Raw genomic sequence first — 16257 nt, 5'->3', positions numbered from 1 at the left:
TCACGGTCACAGACTCTTAAAGAGCACATTTGTGTCACGTGTGATAAAAACCATCACAGTGAAGAAAGAAGCAAAGTCCTGAACTCTGAGAGACTTCGTGTGTTTTCTGATTAGAGACACGACGGACTGACTCAGAACCTCCTGACTTCCTCCTCCTCTTCACCTCAGCTCCTGAACCGTCAGACTGATAAAACATAAAACACCTGGAGCCAGAGGCGTGACACGTTCACTGTGCAAAGGCAGAAAAGTGCGTCACGTTTCTAAAGTCGTGTGTTTTTAAATCTCTGAAGCAGCAAAAGTGACGTCGAGACATAAAAACGTTTAATGTGGAATAAAAAAACAGAAATAGATTTGATTTCTACGGGAGAAGGAACGGAGGCAGAGCTCAGATCGATGAGTCGGGACCTAAGGAGAAAGTTCACGACCGCAGATGAAACAAACAAACACGATCACCTTCATTCTAACGCAGACTCAAAGTTCAGACGCTGGAAAAACAAAGAAAATACATAAAAAACAACAAAAAAACGCTTTTATCTGAATTTACTAAAGAAGAAACTCAAACAGACAAACTGAGAAAACACAAAAGACACAAAACCAAAGACTTCAGCAGGAAAAACACCCTCTGTCATATAATAATATATATAATAATAATAATATAATAATATTATGAATAATCTCATAACGTGGCACAGTGGTGAGTTTGCTTTAAAGGGTCGTTCTGCTGTAAACTGAAACTGTTCACATTAATAAACACTGAATTATCCTTAAACAGTGTTTAAATAATGCTTATTAATGTGAAACAGGGTCAGCGTTAAACTCCTCCTCCAGGGTCTTTGGCTGCACGTTAACCCTCAGTAACCATGGAGACCAGGAGAGATGCTAACAGCCGGACGTGGCTAACAGTGGTTAGCTCGGGGCAGCACGGTGAAGGCATTCAAAGGTCTTTTTTAACCACTAATGCTGCTGAAAATAACAGCAAACCTCTGCAGCAGCATGAGAAGAGTCCCTACACACACACACACACACACACACACACACACACACACACACACACACACACACACACACACACACACGAGAAGAGTCCCTACACACACACACACACACACACACACACACACACACACACACACACACACACACACACACACACACACACACACACACACACACACACACACACACACACACACACACATGAGAAGAGTCCCTACACATGTACACACACATGTTTGGAAAGTGCTTGAATGTGACTTAGTTTAGTCAAAGCTGCAGAAACATTTGGATCCATGAACTGATGTAATCTTGTTTTTGTTTCTATAATTTCATATTTTGTTTTGAGTTTCCATCAGAAAAAGGAAAATCTCTGGTTTTCTCTCTTTGATTTCACATTAAAGTGAATATTTTTGGAGCAAACAAACATTTAAAGACGATTTTCACCGTGATGAGACGTTTGTGATGTCATCAGGTCACTTTGAGCTCCTGTCCTCCATCTTTGTTTGGGGCGTTTCAGGACCGTGATATGATCTTAGGGCCAAATATAATTACACCGCGGTCCAGATCTGGCCCACGGGCCTGAGTTTGACCCCCCTGATCTAAACATCTGGAGGTGCTTACAGCTGATATGAACGCATCATTGCAGATGTTGGAGCTCCATCGTAAACGTTCCTGTTGACAGTAGTTTGACACAGTTTACTGAGGCACAGGTGGAAGTCCTGCTACAGGGTCCAGACGTCAGACACCGGCTGGAGGAAGCGTTCAGTCGTGGGCTTGAGGAGGAGGAGGAGGAGGAGGAGGGGTCCTCTGCCTCGTGGAGATCCTGATCTTCTTGACGAGCACCCAGTCCCCCTGAGCCGCCGTGACCCGGATCCTCAGACAGGAAGACGCAGACGGGTACTTCCTGTCCAGCTCTTGCACCTGAAACATCCCGTTCTCTAACGTCCCCACCGACTGGAACTCTCGACAACTCTTCTCCTTTGTCTCCGTGATGATCACATCCTGACCCACCTCCACCTGGCCGGACTCCAGGAGGTCTTTGCCTCCTGATCCCGTTTCTACAAACACCTCAGTCACCACCGCAGGCTCGCCGAACACCACCGTCAGGTAACTCCCCTTCTCCGGGGAGCGTCCCCAGAAAAAGCCCTCCCCGGCGTCCCAGGCCAGTTTGGGGAAGTTGTTCTTGTAGGTGGAGATATCCGAGAACACCTCGGCTGACGGGTTGGTGTAGACCCCCTCCTCAAAGTCCTTGTCCTTGAGCTTGTTGTACGTCCCTTGGAACGAGGAGAAAGTGCCCATGTGCTGGAACAGCGACGGTTTGAAGATGATCGTCTGCTTCTGCGTCAGCAACTCTCGGAAGCGAGACATCAACCAGTCGCAGGGCATTTCCTGGTAAAACAGGAAGAGGAAGCGCGCCAGCAGAGGGAGGTGGGCCGACTTGTAGAGTTTCCCGATGTAGCCCAGGGCCGAGAACTCCAGCATGGTCCAGGTGGTCCTCTTCGCCTCCTGCTCCTCGACGCGCCTCCTGATGGTGGAGAGGAAGTTTTTGGCGGAGAAGACGTCGTCCTCCAGCTGCAGGTAGTACTCGCCCAGAGCGCCGCTGTAGTGGATCAGGAAGGAGTAGTCCAGGTTCTGCTTGGAGCGGAACGTCACCCGATCTGGAGCGTCGTTGTAGTTTCTCTTTAGACCTGAGGGAGAACCAGACGGGCTCGTATCACAGCTTCAACAAAACACACACACACACGCCACACACGACACGGAGGCGGCGTCCAAAATGACGCCGGTGGCCATTAAACTCTATGACTCGTGTCACGTGAGGAACAGTGGAGACGCTGTGTCCTGAGCAAACGTCACTTTAGATCATCACTGCATCACTTTATTGAGTTGTACTGTAACTAAGGGCCCCCTCCCACTGTGCCTCCGTGCCCCAGCACGTGTCACGGCTAAAGTCTGGTTCCTTTGACCAGTGTGAGTGCAACCGTACCACGTCTAGGAGCGGCACGCTTGCCGTCCACGGCCCGTTTGGGAGAGGTGGGCTTTAGTAAAGCACGTTTGCACGTGTACGAGCACGAGCGTGCGCACGTGTACGAGCACGAGGCCTACGGCGGCTCTGAGGTCATTTCCTGTGCGCCTGTTGGGACGTAGAAAAAAGAAGGAGGGGCCATGCGCGGACATTTCAAACAATGGCGGTGAAAGGTTCACGTTGGTGTGATGCGGAGGTGGAGTGTTTACTGCAGATTTGGTCGATGAAAAGATTCAAAAACAGTCGACAAGACGCACAAAAACTCCGAGGTCTACGGAAAGATCTGGAAACAAAGCCACGCATCGCCATGACGTCATCAATGCGTGTGACGTGTTACGGCGTGATGACGTATAGGCAGCAAGAAGCATTCTCCGAGGCCCAGGTAGTGTGAGTACAAACGGGCCTGGAGGGGGGGACAAGGACCCTAAAGCACGGGGCACGGGACGGAGGCACAGTGGAGGGGCGCTCTAACCTGTGACGGAGGCACAGTGGGAGGGCGCCCTTATTTTATTCCAACATGCTGCTAAACTGCACGCTGCGTATTGTTGTATAGTGTATAAACCTGTCACACTTAGTTCATTGTTTTTAGCTTTATTTTGATTTTGATGTTTTTATGCTTATTGTTTCTCTGATCCTTTCATCTTTGTACTGAAACTGTTCTCACCGCCAATTATTCATAAACTTTAACCTCCAATCAAATAAAAACTAGTGTTGTCATGGAGACGTGATCTAAACACACTACTAGAATGTTCTTTGGTCCTTAAACAGGTTTAATGATGCTGTGTAAACATGAAACCTGCCCCTAGTGGACACTCAGAGAACTGACGCTGACCCAGCTTCCTGATTGGACCAAACAGGAAGTCTCTCTCTCTGTGGGCGGGGCTTGGTGTGAACACCAGCGTGAGCTCAGGTGCACTCACCTGTGGTAGAAGGGTAAAACTCCTGGGGAACATGCAGGACCACCAGCTGGCCTTGTTCCAGCTCAGGGGCGAACGCCGCTTTGATGTCCCGCGCTGTGCTGACTCTCCAGCTCACATCGAAGTCTGCGAGCAGCACCACCACCACCATGGACGCGCGCTCCGCAGGAGACGACTGGGAGAAGAGCGACTGCAGCGTGGGGATCAGGTAGCTGCCCTTCTTCCTCTTCACCGACGACAACCCCACCGATAAAAACCCTGGAAGGAGCCAGAGCAGAACATGTGTTAAAGTGTCCTCTAGGAGCCAAATGTGTGTTAAAGTGTCCTCTAGGAGCATAAACGTGTGCTAAAGTGTCCTCTAGGAGCATAAACGTGTGTTAAAGTGTCCTCTAGGAGCATAAACGTGTGCTAAAGTGTCCTCTAGGAGCATAAACGTGTGCTAAAGTGTCCTCTAGGAGCATAAACGTGTGTTAAAGTGTCCTCTAGGAGCATAAACGTGTGCTAAAGTGTCCTCTAGGAGCATAAACGTGTATTAAAGTGTCCTCTAGGAGCATAAACGTGTGTTAAAGTGTCCTCTAGGAGCATAAACGTGTGCTAAAGTGTCCTCTAGGAGCATAAACGTGTGCTAAAGTGTCCTCTAGGAGCATAAACGTGTGTTAAAGTGTCCTCTAGGAGCATAAACGTGTGCTAAAGTGTCCTCTAGGAGCATAAACATGTGCTAAAGTGTCCTAGGAGCATAAACATGTTTAAAGTGTCCTCTAGGAGCATAAACGTGTGCTAAAGTGTCCTCTAGGAGCATAAACATGTGCTAAAGTGTCCTATGAGCATAAACATGTGTTACAGTGTCCTCTAGGAGCATAAACGTGTGCTAAAGTGTCCTCTAGGAGCATAAACATGTGCTAAAGTGTCCTAGGAGCATAAACATGTTTAAAGTGTCCTCTAGGAGCATAAAGGTGTGCTAAAGTGTCCTCTAGGAGCATAAACGTGTGTTAAAGTGTCCTCTAGGAGCCTAAACGTGTGTTAAAGTGTCCTCTAGGAGCATAAACGTGTGCTAAAGTGTCCTCTAGGAGTCTAAACGTGTGTTAAAGTGTCCTCTAGGAGCCTAAACGTGTGTTAGTGTCCTCTAGGAGCATAAACGTGTGCTAAAGTGTCCTCTAGGAGCCTAAACGTGTGTTAGTGTCCTCTAGGAGCATAAACGTGTGCTAAAGTGTCCTCTAGGAGCATAAACGTGTGTTAAAGTGTCCTAGGAGCATAAACGTGTGTTAAAGTGTCCTCTAGGAGCATAAACGTGTGCTAAAGTGTCCTCTAGGAGCATAAACGTGTGCTAAAGTGTCCTCTAGGAGCATAAACGTGTGTTAAAGTGTCCTCTAGGAGCATAAACGTGTGTTAAAGTGTCCTCTAGGAGCATAAACGTGTGCTAAAGTGTCCTCTAGGAGCATAAACGTGTGCTAAAGTGTCCTCTAGGAGCATAAACGTGTGCTAAAGTGTCCTCTAGGAGCATAAACGTGTGTTAAAGTGTCCTTTAGGAGCATAAACGTGTGTTAAAGTGTCCTCTAGGAGCATAAACATGTGCTAAAGTGTCCTAGGAGCATAAACATGTTTAAAGTGTCCTCTAGGAGCATAAACGTGTGCTAAAGTGTCCTCTAGGAGCATAAACATGTGCTAAAGTGTCCTATGAGCATAAACATGTGTTACAGTGTCCTCTAGGAGCATAAACGTGTGCTAAAGTGTCCTCTAGGAGCATAAACATGTGCTAAAGTGTCCTAGGAGCATAAACATGTTTAAAGTGTCCTCTAGGAGCCTAAACGTGTGTTAAAGTGTCCTCTAGGAGTCTAAACGTGTGTTAAAGTGTCCTCTAGGAGCATAAACGTGTGTTAAAGTGTCCTCTAGGAGACTAAACGTGTGTTAAAGTGTCCTCTAGGAGCATAAACGTGTGTTAAAGTGTCCTCTAGGAGCATAAACGTGAGTTAAAGTGTCCTCTAGGAGCATAAATGTGTGCTAAAGTGTCCTCTAGGAGCATAAACGTGTGTTAAAGTGTCCTCTAGGAGCATAAATGTGTGCTAAAGTGTCCTCTAGGAGCATAAACGTGAGTTAAAGTGTCCTCTAGGAGCATAAATGTGTGCTAAAGTGTCCTCTAGGAGCATAAACGTGTGTTAAAGTGTCCTCTAGGAGCATAAACGTGAGTTAAAGTGTCCTCTAGGAGCATAAATGTGTGCTAAAGTGTCCTCTAGGAGCATAAATGTGTGCTAAAGTGTCCTCTAGGAGCTGTGAGTGTTGAGGTCGGCTCTTCTCTGCAGCCTGAGAGCATGAAAGTCCCTTTAGCAGCGCGTTAATGATTCAACTTTCACCTTGATCAGAGAAAAACAGACAGCGTGTGACTCACTCTGCTGCGGAGACGGCGCTCCAGCCAGCAGCTGATAGGACACGTTGAGAGGCAGGAACCCTCCCTGCTCCACCCAGGACTCCGCGCTGACCAGCCTCTCCGTGCGCCAGCTCAGCTCCCGAGGAACGTTAGTGGGTCCCTGCAACGCAAACAAGGTTTACAACACAGAGCAGACCTGACCCATGTTTAGTCCTGACTCTGGGGACACAGAGCAGACCTGACCCATGTTTAGTCCTGACTCTGGGGACACAGAGCAGACCTGTCCCATGTTTAGTCCTGACTCTGGGGACACAGAGCAGACCTGTCCCGTGTTTAGTCCTGACTCTGGGGACACAGAGCAGACCTGTCCCATGTTTAGTCCTGACTCTGGGGACACAGAGCAGACCTGTCCCAGGTTTAGTCCTGACTCTGGGGACACAGAGCAGACCTGTCCTATGTTTAGTCCTGACTCTGGGGACACAGAGCAGACCTGTCCCATGTTTAGTCCTGACTCTGGGGACACAGAGCAGACCTGTCCCATGTTTAGTCCTGACTCTGGGGACACAGAGCAGACCTGTCCCATGTTTAGTCCTGACTCTGGGGACACAGAGCAGACCTGTCCCATGTTTAGTCCTGACTCTGGGGACACAGAGCAGACCTGTCCCATGTTTAGTCCTGACTCTGGGGACACAGAGCAGACCTGTCCCATGTTTAGTCCTGACTCTGGGGACACAGAGCAGACCTGACCCATGTTTAGTCCTGACTCTGGGGACACAGAGCCGACCTGTCCCATGTTTAGTCCTGACTCTGGGGACACAGAGCAGACCTGTCCCGTGTTTAGTCCTGACTCTGGGGACACAGAGCAGATCTGTCCCATGTTTAGTCCTGACTCTGGGGACACAGAGCAGACCTGTCCCATGTTTAGTCCAGACTCTGGGGACACAGAGCAGACCTGACCCATGTTTAGTCCTGACTCTGGGGACACAGAGCAGACCTGTCCCATGTTTAGTCCTGACTCTGGGGACACAGAGCAGACCTGTCCCATGTTTAGTCCTGACTCTGGGGACACAGAGCAGACCTGTCCCATGTTTAGTCCTGACTCTGGGGACACAGAGCAGACCTGTCCCATGTTTAGTCCTGACTCTGGGGACACAGAGCAGACCTGTCCCATGTTTAGTCCTGACTCTGGGGACACAGAGCAGACCTGTAAAAGTCTATCATCAAGTTTGTTTATACTTTGTTTCCTGTAATTAGTGAAACTTCAAATATAAGCCTGTGTGTGTGTGTGTGTGTGTGTGTGTGTGTGTGTGTGTGTGTGTGTGTATGTGTGTGTGTGTGTGTGTGTGTGTGTGTGTGTGTGTGTACTCACAGCAATGAGGAAGTTTGAATGGATGATGAAGTACAACCCTGCGAACAGGAGAAGTGCAGCCAAAAGAACACTCTTCTTCTTTGAATGACGTCGCATTTCCTATCATATAACACACACACACACACACACACACACACACACACACACACACACACACACACACACACACACACACACACACACACACACACACACACACACACACACACACACACACACACACACACACACACACACACACAGAGAGACACACACACACACGCACACGCACGCGCACGCACACGCACACGCACACGCACACACGCACGCACGCACACACACACACACACACACACACACACACACACACACACACACACACACACACACACACACACACACACACACACACACACACACACACACACACACACACACACACACACACACACACACACACGCACACACAGTAAATAATCCAGCTAGAGTTTCAGGAGGCTCAGATGCAGCAGCAGGTCCGACCGGTCTAATGTGACACAAACAGCAACTCACAACAAACACAGATTAATGTGGAGACAATGACTTTGTTATCCTCTAGGAGCATAAACGTGTGCTAAAGTCTCCTCTAGGAGCATAAACGTGTGCTAAAGTGTCATCTAGGAGCATAAACGTGTGCTAAAGTGTCCTCTAGGAGCCTAAACGTGTGTTAAAGTGTCCTCTAGGAGCATAAATGTGTGTTAAAGTGTCCTCTAGGAGGATAAACGTGTGCTAAAGTGTCCTCTAGGAGCATAAACGTGTGTTAAAGTGTCCTCTAGGAGCATAAACGTGTGTTAAAGTGTCCTCTAGGAGCATAAACGTGTGCTAAAGTGTCCTCTAGGAGCATAAACGTGTGCTAAAGTGTCCTCTAGGAGCATAAACGTGTGTTAAAGTGTCCTCTAGGAGCATAAACGTGTGTTAAAGTGTCCTCTAGGAGCATAAACGTGTGTTAAAGTGTCCTCTAGGAGCATAAACGTGTGCTAAAGTGTCCTCTAGGAGCATAAATGTGTGTTAAAGTGTCCTCTAGGAGCATAAACGTGTGCTAAAGTGTCCTCTAGGAGCATAAACGTGTGCTAAAGTGTCCTCTAGGAGCATAAACGCGTGTTAAAGTGTCCTCTAGGAGCATAAACGTGTGCTAAAGTGTCCTCTAGGAGCATAAACGCGTGTTAAAGTGAACTCTAGGAGTCTAAACGTGTGTTAAAGTGTCCTCTAGGAGCATAAACGTGTGCTAAAGTGTCCTCTAGGAGCATAAACGTGTGTTAAAGTGTCCTCTAGGAGCATAAACGTGTGTTAAAGTGTCCTCTAGGAGCATAAACGTGTGCTAAAGTGTCCTCTAGGAGCATAAACGTGTGCTAAAGTGTCCTCTAGGAGCATAAACGCGTGTTAAAGTGAACTCTAGGAGTCTAAACGTGTGTTAAAGTGTCCTCTAGGAGCATAAACGTGTGTTAAAGTGTCCTCTAGGAGCATAAACGTGTGTTAAAGTGTCCTCTAGGAGCATAAACGTGTGCTAAAGTGTCCTCTAGGAGCGTAAACGTGTGCTAAAGTGTCCTCTAGGAGCATAAACGTGTGTTAAAGTGTCCTCTAGGAGCGTAAACGTGTGCTAAAGTGTCCTCTAGGAGCATAAACGTGTGCTAAAGTGTCCTCTAGGAGCATAAACGTGTGTTAAAGTGTCCTCTAGGAGCGTAAACGTGTGCTAAAGTGTCCTCTAGGAGCATAAACGTGTGTTAAAGTGTCCTCTAGGAACATAAACGTGTGCTAAAGTGTCCTCTAGGAGCATAAACGTGTGTTAAAGTGTCCTCTAGGAGCATAAACATGTGTTAAAGTGAACTCTAGGAGGATATTAAAGACTAAAACAGTTAAAACCATAAACACATCAACAGTAGACGGTTCCTTTTCTTCCTTTCATCAGGAACTTTATAAAAAGACTCGTCTCTGCTCTTTAACTCTGACACACTTTAAAAGGACGCGGTGCGAACGCAGGTTTGTTAAACGCAGGTTTGTTAAACTCAGGTTTGTTAAACGCAGGTTTGTTAAACGCAGGTTTGTTAAACGCAGGTTTGTTAAACGCAGGTTTGTTAAACGCAGGTTTGTTAAACGCGCGGTAGAAAAGGTAAAGTTTACCATCACAGGTCTGAGTCCTCACGCTGAATCCTGCATCTGTGCCTCCACACCTGCCCCGCCGCTGCACCCGCGTCAGAGCGCCACACCTGTGTGTCCTCGCAGGGGCAGAGTCCACATGATAACCCCACTCTCTGCTCTGTGTCTGAGCGCGGCTGTAAACGGATCCTGCTCCTCTCACGCTCTTTGTTCTGCTGCTTCACTGGAAACACCTCAAACACCACGGTTCGAACCCTGTTCACCCTGTTTTTATTCCCTTTCTACCTGTTTCCACTGTTATTGTTCACGTGTGTACTTTGTTCCTCTCTGTTTGCAGAATAGTCCTGAACAGACACGAGGTGGAGCGAGGACGGGGAAGTGTGTGTAGATACTGTACACACACACACACACACACACACACACACACACACACACACACACACTGAGGGTCAGGCTTACGTTTATATTTAGCTAAGACGGGCACTCCCCTCTGCTCCGCTTACAGTGAGTCAAAGGTTTCCTTCCAGCGCTGCTTCCTCCTCTGGTGACGGCTCAGAACAAGACTTCGTATTCATTTCACACCCTAAACATGTGTTAAAGTGTCCTCTAGGAGCATAAACGTGTGTTAAAGTGTCCTCTAGGAGCATAAACGTGTGTTAAAGTGTCCTCTAGGAGCATAAACGTGTGTTAAAGTGTCCTCTAGGAGCATAAACGTGTGCTAAAGTGTCCTCTAGGAGCATAAACATGTGTCAGAGTGTCCTCTAGGAGCATAAACGTGTGTCAGAGTGTCCTCTAGGAGCATAAACGTGTGTTAAAGTGTCCTCTAGGAGACTAAACGTGTGTTAAAGTGTCCTCTAGGAGCATAAACGTGTGTTAAAGTATCCTCTAGGAGCCTAAACGTGTGTCAGAGTGTCCTCTAGGAGCATAAACGTGTGCTAAAGTGTCCTCTAGGAGCATAAACGTGTGTTAAAGTGTCCTCTAGGAGCATAAACGTGTGCTAAAGTGTCCTCTAGGAGCATAAACGTGTGTTAAAGTGTCTTCTAGGAGTCTAAATGTGTGTTAAAGTGTCCTCTAGGAGCCTAAACGTGTGTTAAAGTGTCCTCTAGGAGCATAAACATGTGTCAGAGTGTAGGAGCATAAACGTGTGCTAAAGTGTCCTCTAGGAGCATAAACGTGTGCTAAAGTGTCCTCTAGGAGCATAAACGTGTGCTAAAGTGTCCTCTAGGAGTCTAAACGTGTGCTAAAGTGTCCTCTAGGAGCATAAACGTGTGTTAAAGTCTCCTCTAGGAGCATAAACGTGTGTTAAAGTGTCCTCTAGGAGCATAAACGTGTGCTAAAGTGTCCTCTAGGAGCATAAACGTGTGTTAAAGTGTCCTCTAGGAGCATAAACGTGTGCTAAAGTGTCCTCTAGCAGCATAAACGTGTGTTAAAGTGTCCTCTAGGAGCATAAACGTGTGTTAAAGTGTCCTCTAGGAGCATAAACGTGTGTTAAAGTGTCCTCTAGGAGCATAAACGTGTGTTAAAGTGTCCTCTAGGAGCATAAACGTGTGCTAAAGTGTCCTCTAGCAGCATAAACGTGTGTTAAAGTGTCCTCTAGGAGCTTAAACGTGTGTTAAAGTGTCCTCTAGGAGCATAAACGTGTTAAATATCTATAATCAGCCATATCTGCTCTTCTTTCCTAAATCAAAGTTCACCTCAGACTGAGATCACAGTGTGTGTTACCAACATGTCACTGACAGGTGTGTGTGTGTGTGTGTGTAGAGGGCGTTACCTGGTATAATAATTATATTAATAATAATAATAATTATATTAATAATAATAATTATATTATTAATAATAATAATAATAATAATAATAATGATGATGATGATGACACATCAAACTGTAGCCTGACTTCTTAAAGGGACAGAACATTTCCACTGTGACAAGAGAAGAAACTGAAACCACTGAGAGTTAAACAGCTGGTTATAAAGAGTTTAAATATATAAATATAAATAATTATAATACAGAGTTTAAAGGTCAAACATGTGAAACATGAACATGTTTAACACTAAAGCTCAGATCCTCTGGGACGCGGTTCCTCAAACAGAATCATCTGAGAGCACCGGAGGACCGAGAGCACCGGAGGACCGTGTGCACCGGAGGACCGAGAGCACCGGAGGACCGAGGGCACCGGAGGACCGAGGGCACCGGAGGACCGAGAGCACCGGAGGACCGAGGGCACCGGAGGACCGACTGCACCGGAGGACCGAGGGCACCGGAGGACCGAGCGCACCGGAGGACCGAGGGCACCGGAGGACCGACTGCACCGGAGGACCGAGCGCACCGGAGGACCGAGAGCACCGGTGTTGCGCACGGGTCCGTTTCCTCCGCGGAACAGAAGTAACGCGTGGGAGTGAGTCACAGGAAAGTTCGAGTCCTCACCTCAGTCCGGTCCGGTCCGGTCCGGTCCGGTCCGCCTCCGCCTGATCCCGGAACATTCACCCCGACCGCATCCTCCTCCCAGCCCGCGGCTCCGTGTCACCGGGCGGCTCCGGGTCTCCGTGTCCCGTTCGTCCGTGAGTTCGAGTCTCGGGGTCGCGTTTGGCTTTTTATGACGCAGCTGTTGCGTCACTGTCCACTGTTACCGGAGCGGCTGCGTGACTGTTATGGGATGGCAACAACAACAACAACAACAACAACAACAACAACAACAACAACGCATATAAACAAACAACAATACAAACAAATAAATACAAATAAATAAACTTTAGCATGGCAGCAACAACAACAACAGCAACAACAACAACACAAACAAATAAACTTTAGGATGGCAACAACAAGAACAAATACAAACAAACGCACTGGAGTCACTGAGCGACGTCATCAGGAGCACGTCATCTGCCAAAGGCAGAGACCAGATCCTCAGCCCACCGACCTGCACACACCCCCCCCCCCACCACGACCCCCCTCCCACCTCTCCAGGTGTCTCCATCGTTGCCCACGTGGGCGTTGAAGTCTCCCAGCAGGACTCTGGAGTCCCCTACTGGAGCCCCATGCAGGACTCCATTCAGGGTCTCCAAGAAGGCCCCAGACTCTGAACTGCTGTTCGCTGCATCTGCACCAACAACAGTCAGAGTCCCCCCCCCACCACCCGCAGGCGTAAGGAGGCCACCCTCTGGTCCACCGGGGTCAACTCCAACACCGCGGCGCTCAGCCGGGGTTTGAGAGTCTCCCCACACCCGCCCAGCCCCTCACACCCTGGGCCCCTCCAGAGAAGACCAGGGTCCAGCCCCTATCCAGGAGCACGGGTCCAGATCCAGACTGTGTGTGGAGGTGAGCCCCCCCAGATCTAACTGGGAGCTCCACCTCCCTCACAAGCTCCGGCTCCTTCCCCCACAGAGAGGAGACGCTCCACGTCCCCAGAGCCTCTGCTGCCCGGGTCTGGACCCTCCAGGCCCCTCACCTCACTGCCCCCCGTGCAGCAGCGCCCCGACCCCAGAGGGTCCTCCTGTGAGTGGGGGGGCACAGGATGGAGAGGAGGGAGGGCCCACAGGATGGAGAGGGGGGAGGGCCCACAGGATGGAGAGGAGGGAGGGGCCCGGCCGGGCTCTGTGGCAAACCCGGCCACCAGGCGCTCGCCGGCGAGCCCTCCATCCAGGCCTGGCTCCAGACGGGGGCCCCGTAGCATTAGCTTTAGCTGTAGCTAATGCTAATGCTAACGCTAACCCAGAAGAAAACGCTCTCAGACGCTCGATGAACAAAATTCTTTATTCACAAACAAAAATCTGCTCCTTTGCTCCTGAACTGAACTCTTTTATTAAATAACGTTTCCCTGAAGCTGCGGTTTGTGTGTGTGTGTGTGTGTGAGCGTGCTGCGGGGTGTGTGTGTGTGTGTGTGTGTTATTCCCTCTCTGAGGACAGCGTGTTTGTGTGTGTGTGTGTGTGTATGTGTGTGTGTCTGCGTGAGTGTGCTGCGGGGTGTGTGTGTGTGTGTGTGTTATTCCCTCTCGGTGGACAGCGTGTGTGTGTGTGTGTGTGTGTGTGTGAGCGTGCTGCGGGGTGTGTGTGTGTGTGTGTGTGTGTGTGTTATTCCCTCTCTGAAGACAGTGTGTGTGTGTGTGTGTGTGAGCGTGCTGCGGGGTGTGTGTGTGTGTGTGTGTGTGTTATTCCCTCTCTAAAGACAGCGTGTGTGTGCTTGTGTGTGTGAGCGTGCTGCGGGGTGTGTGTGTGTGTGTGTGTGTGTGTGTGTGTGTCTGTGTGTGTGTGTGTGTGTGTGTGAGCGTGCTGCGGGGTGTGTGTGTGTGTGTGTGTGTTATTCCCTCTCTGAGGACAGCGTGTGCAGAACCGTGTTGAGGACAGAGAGAAATCCTCTCAGAGCTTCGTCACATCTCGGTTTCTGCTTCAGAGTCACTTTGATTCCCCCCTCCTCTCCGTCTCTCCTCGTGGTGTCTCTCCTCGTGGCGTCTCTCCTCGTGGCGTCTCTCCTCGTGGCGTCTCTCCCGCTCGCCCCATCAGCTCCTCCCTCCTTCACCTGCTCCTCTTCACCTCCGTCACCCCCGCCCTCCTTCTCTGCCTCCCCAGTGTACAGCAGCTCCCCGACGATGAGCGTGTTGCGTGGTGTGTGTCCCGGCTGTGCGTGCTGGGTGTGTGTGTACAGGTAGACCCTCCAGGGGAGTGTGTGTGGGGGCGTGAAGGCCAGGGTCTGGATGTTGACCAGCTGCATGGCGGCCTGCAGGCTCTGGGGTGAGCAGTGAGGGATCGCAGGGCATCGAACGCGTTCCTCCAAACAAACATGATCCTCCTGCTCTTCCAGTCGCTCTGCACCTGAACGCAACGAAACAAGAGCGGAGGGAGAGAGACTGATGTTAAAGTGTCCTCTAGGAGCATAAACGTGTGTTAAAGTGTCCTCTAGGAGCATAAAGGTGTGTTAAAGTGTCCTCTAGGAGCATAAACGTGTGTTAAAGTGTCCTCTAGGAGCATAAACGTGTGTGAAAGTGTCCTCTAGGAGCATAAACGTGTGTTAAAGTGTCCTCTAGGAGCATAAACGTGTGCTAAAGTGTCCTCTAGGAGCATAAACGTGTGCTAAAGTGTCCTCTAGGAGCATAAACGTGTGCTAAAGTGTCCTCTAGGAGCATAAACGTGTGTTAAAGTGTCCTCTAGGAGCATAAACGTGTGTTAAAGTGTCCTCTAGGAGGATAAACGTGTGTTAAAGTGTCCTCTAGGAGCATAAACGTGTGTTAAAGTGTCCTCTAGGAGCATAAACGTGTGTTAAAGTGTCCTCTAGGAGCCTAAACGTGTGTTAAAGTGTCCTCTAGGAGCATAAACGTGTGTTAAAGTGTCCTCTAGGAGCATAAACGTGTGTTAAAGTGTCCTCTAGGAGCCTAAACGTGTGCTAAAGTCTCCTCTAGGAGCATAAACGTGTGCTAAAGTGTCCTCTAGGAGCATAAACGTGTGTTAAAGTGTCCTCTAGGAGCATAAACGTGTGTTAAAGTGTCCTCTAGGAGCACAAACGTGTGTTAAAGTGTCCTCTAGGAGCATAAACGTGTGCTAAAGTGTCCTCTAGGAGCATAAACGTGTGCTAAAGTGTCCTCTAGGAGCATAAACGTGTGTTAAAGTGTCCTCTAGGAGCATAAACGTGTGCTAAAGTGTCCTCTAGGAGCATAAACGTGTGTTAAAGTGTCCTCTAGGAGCACAAACGTGTGTTAAAGTGTCCTCTAGGAGCCTAAACGTGTGTTAAAGTGTCCTCTAGGAGCATAAACGTGTGTTAAATTGTCCTCTAGGAGCATAAACGTGTGTTAAAGTGTCCTCTAGGAGCATAAACGTGTGTTAAAGTGTCCTCTAGGAGCATAAACGTGTGTTAAAGTGTCCTCTAGGAGCATAAACATGTGCTAAAGTGTCCTCTAGGAGCACAAACGTGTGTTAAAGTGTCCTCTAGGAGCATAAACGTGTGTTAAAGTGTCCTCTAGGAGCATAAACGTGTGCTAAAGTGTCCTCTAGGAGCATAAACGTGTGTTAAAGTGTCCTCTAGGAGCATAAACGTGTGTTAAATTGTCCTCTAGGAGCATAAACGTGTGTTAAAGTTTCCTCTAGGAGCATAAACGTGTGTTAAAGTGTCCTCTAGGAGCATAAACCTGTGTTAAAGTGTCCTCTAGTGCTTCTGTTTAATCACCTTGCTCGGCGGTTGGAGTCGGTCGCTGCAGCCACAGACGCTCAAACTGCTCGGCGCTGACGGCCGGGGACAGGGACAAAGTCAGGGGGGGCGCCGCGCTGGAGTCTGCACAGCCACCGGCAGCGTCTGAGCCTGAGGAGGACACGGAGGAGAGACACGCGGTTAGGGACAAACTTCACAGAACCTCCGTCCACAAACGATTCAGACACAAAAACAGACTCAACATCAGCTCTAAGTGTGTGCAGGAGGGAGAGGGGCCGGACCTGTCAAAAAACACTTAAAGGGCAATTCTGCTGTAAAATCCTCCTTTTTCTGCAAACACACATC

The 16257-nt window shown here is 48.9% G+C and overlaps 2 protein-coding genes across 4 annotated transcripts in view; both read right to left on the bottom strand.

The window, feature by feature from the left end:
* Window positions 1-594: 594 nt before the first annotated feature.
* Window positions 595-12353, bottom strand: LOC310951322 (alpha-1,3-mannosyl-glycoprotein 4-beta-N-acetylglucosaminyltransferase C). 3 transcript variants are annotated; one of them, XR_014593326.1, is made up of 6 exons: window positions 9804-10054; window positions 7668-7766; window positions 6320-6458; window positions 3940-4194; window positions 1059-2684; window positions 595-1006 (listed from the first exon to the last, which is right to left on the bottom strand). XR_014593326.1 is itself a non-coding variant. In XM_083919484.1 (5 exons), the coding sequence occupies exons 2-5, from the start codon at window positions 7761-7763 to the stop codon at window positions 1759-1761; spliced, it is 1416 nt and encodes a 471-aa protein (XP_083775610.1). In that variant the 5' UTR covers window positions 7764-7766; window positions 12204-12353; the 3' UTR covers window positions 595-1758. The 3 variants fall into 3 exon arrangements, 2 of the variants coding, with proteins under 2 accessions (XP_083775610.1, XP_083775609.1); XM_083919484.1 differs by lacking the exon at window positions 9804-10054 and adding an exon at window positions 12204-12353 and having other exon boundaries at window positions 595-2684; XM_083919483.1 differs by having other exon boundaries at window positions 595-2684.
* Window positions 12354-13450: 1097 nt separating this feature from the next.
* Window positions 13451-16257, bottom strand: part of ap4b1 (adaptor related protein complex 4 subunit beta 1) — a 17158-nt gene continuing 14351 nt past the window's right edge. The window contains exons 12-13 of the mRNA XM_083919401.1: window positions 15931-16062; window positions 13451-14585 (exon numbers count right to left, since the gene is read on the bottom strand). Coding sequence (XP_083775527.1) covers window positions 14074-14585; window positions 15931-16062 — 644 coding nt within the window. The 3' untranslated portion in view covers window positions 13451-14073. The remainder of the gene's footprint in view (window positions 14586-15930; window positions 16063-16257) is intronic.

Source organism: Echiichthys vipera, assembly GCF_963691815.1.
Source record: "Echiichthys vipera genome assembly, chromosome: 9".
In the NCBI taxonomy this organism is placed as follows: domain Eukaryota; kingdom Metazoa; phylum Chordata; class Actinopteri; order Perciformes; family Trachinidae; genus Echiichthys; species Echiichthys vipera.
The sequence above is the reverse complement of the archived record's forward strand: the minus strand, read 5'-3'. Positions and strand labels throughout refer to the sequence as shown.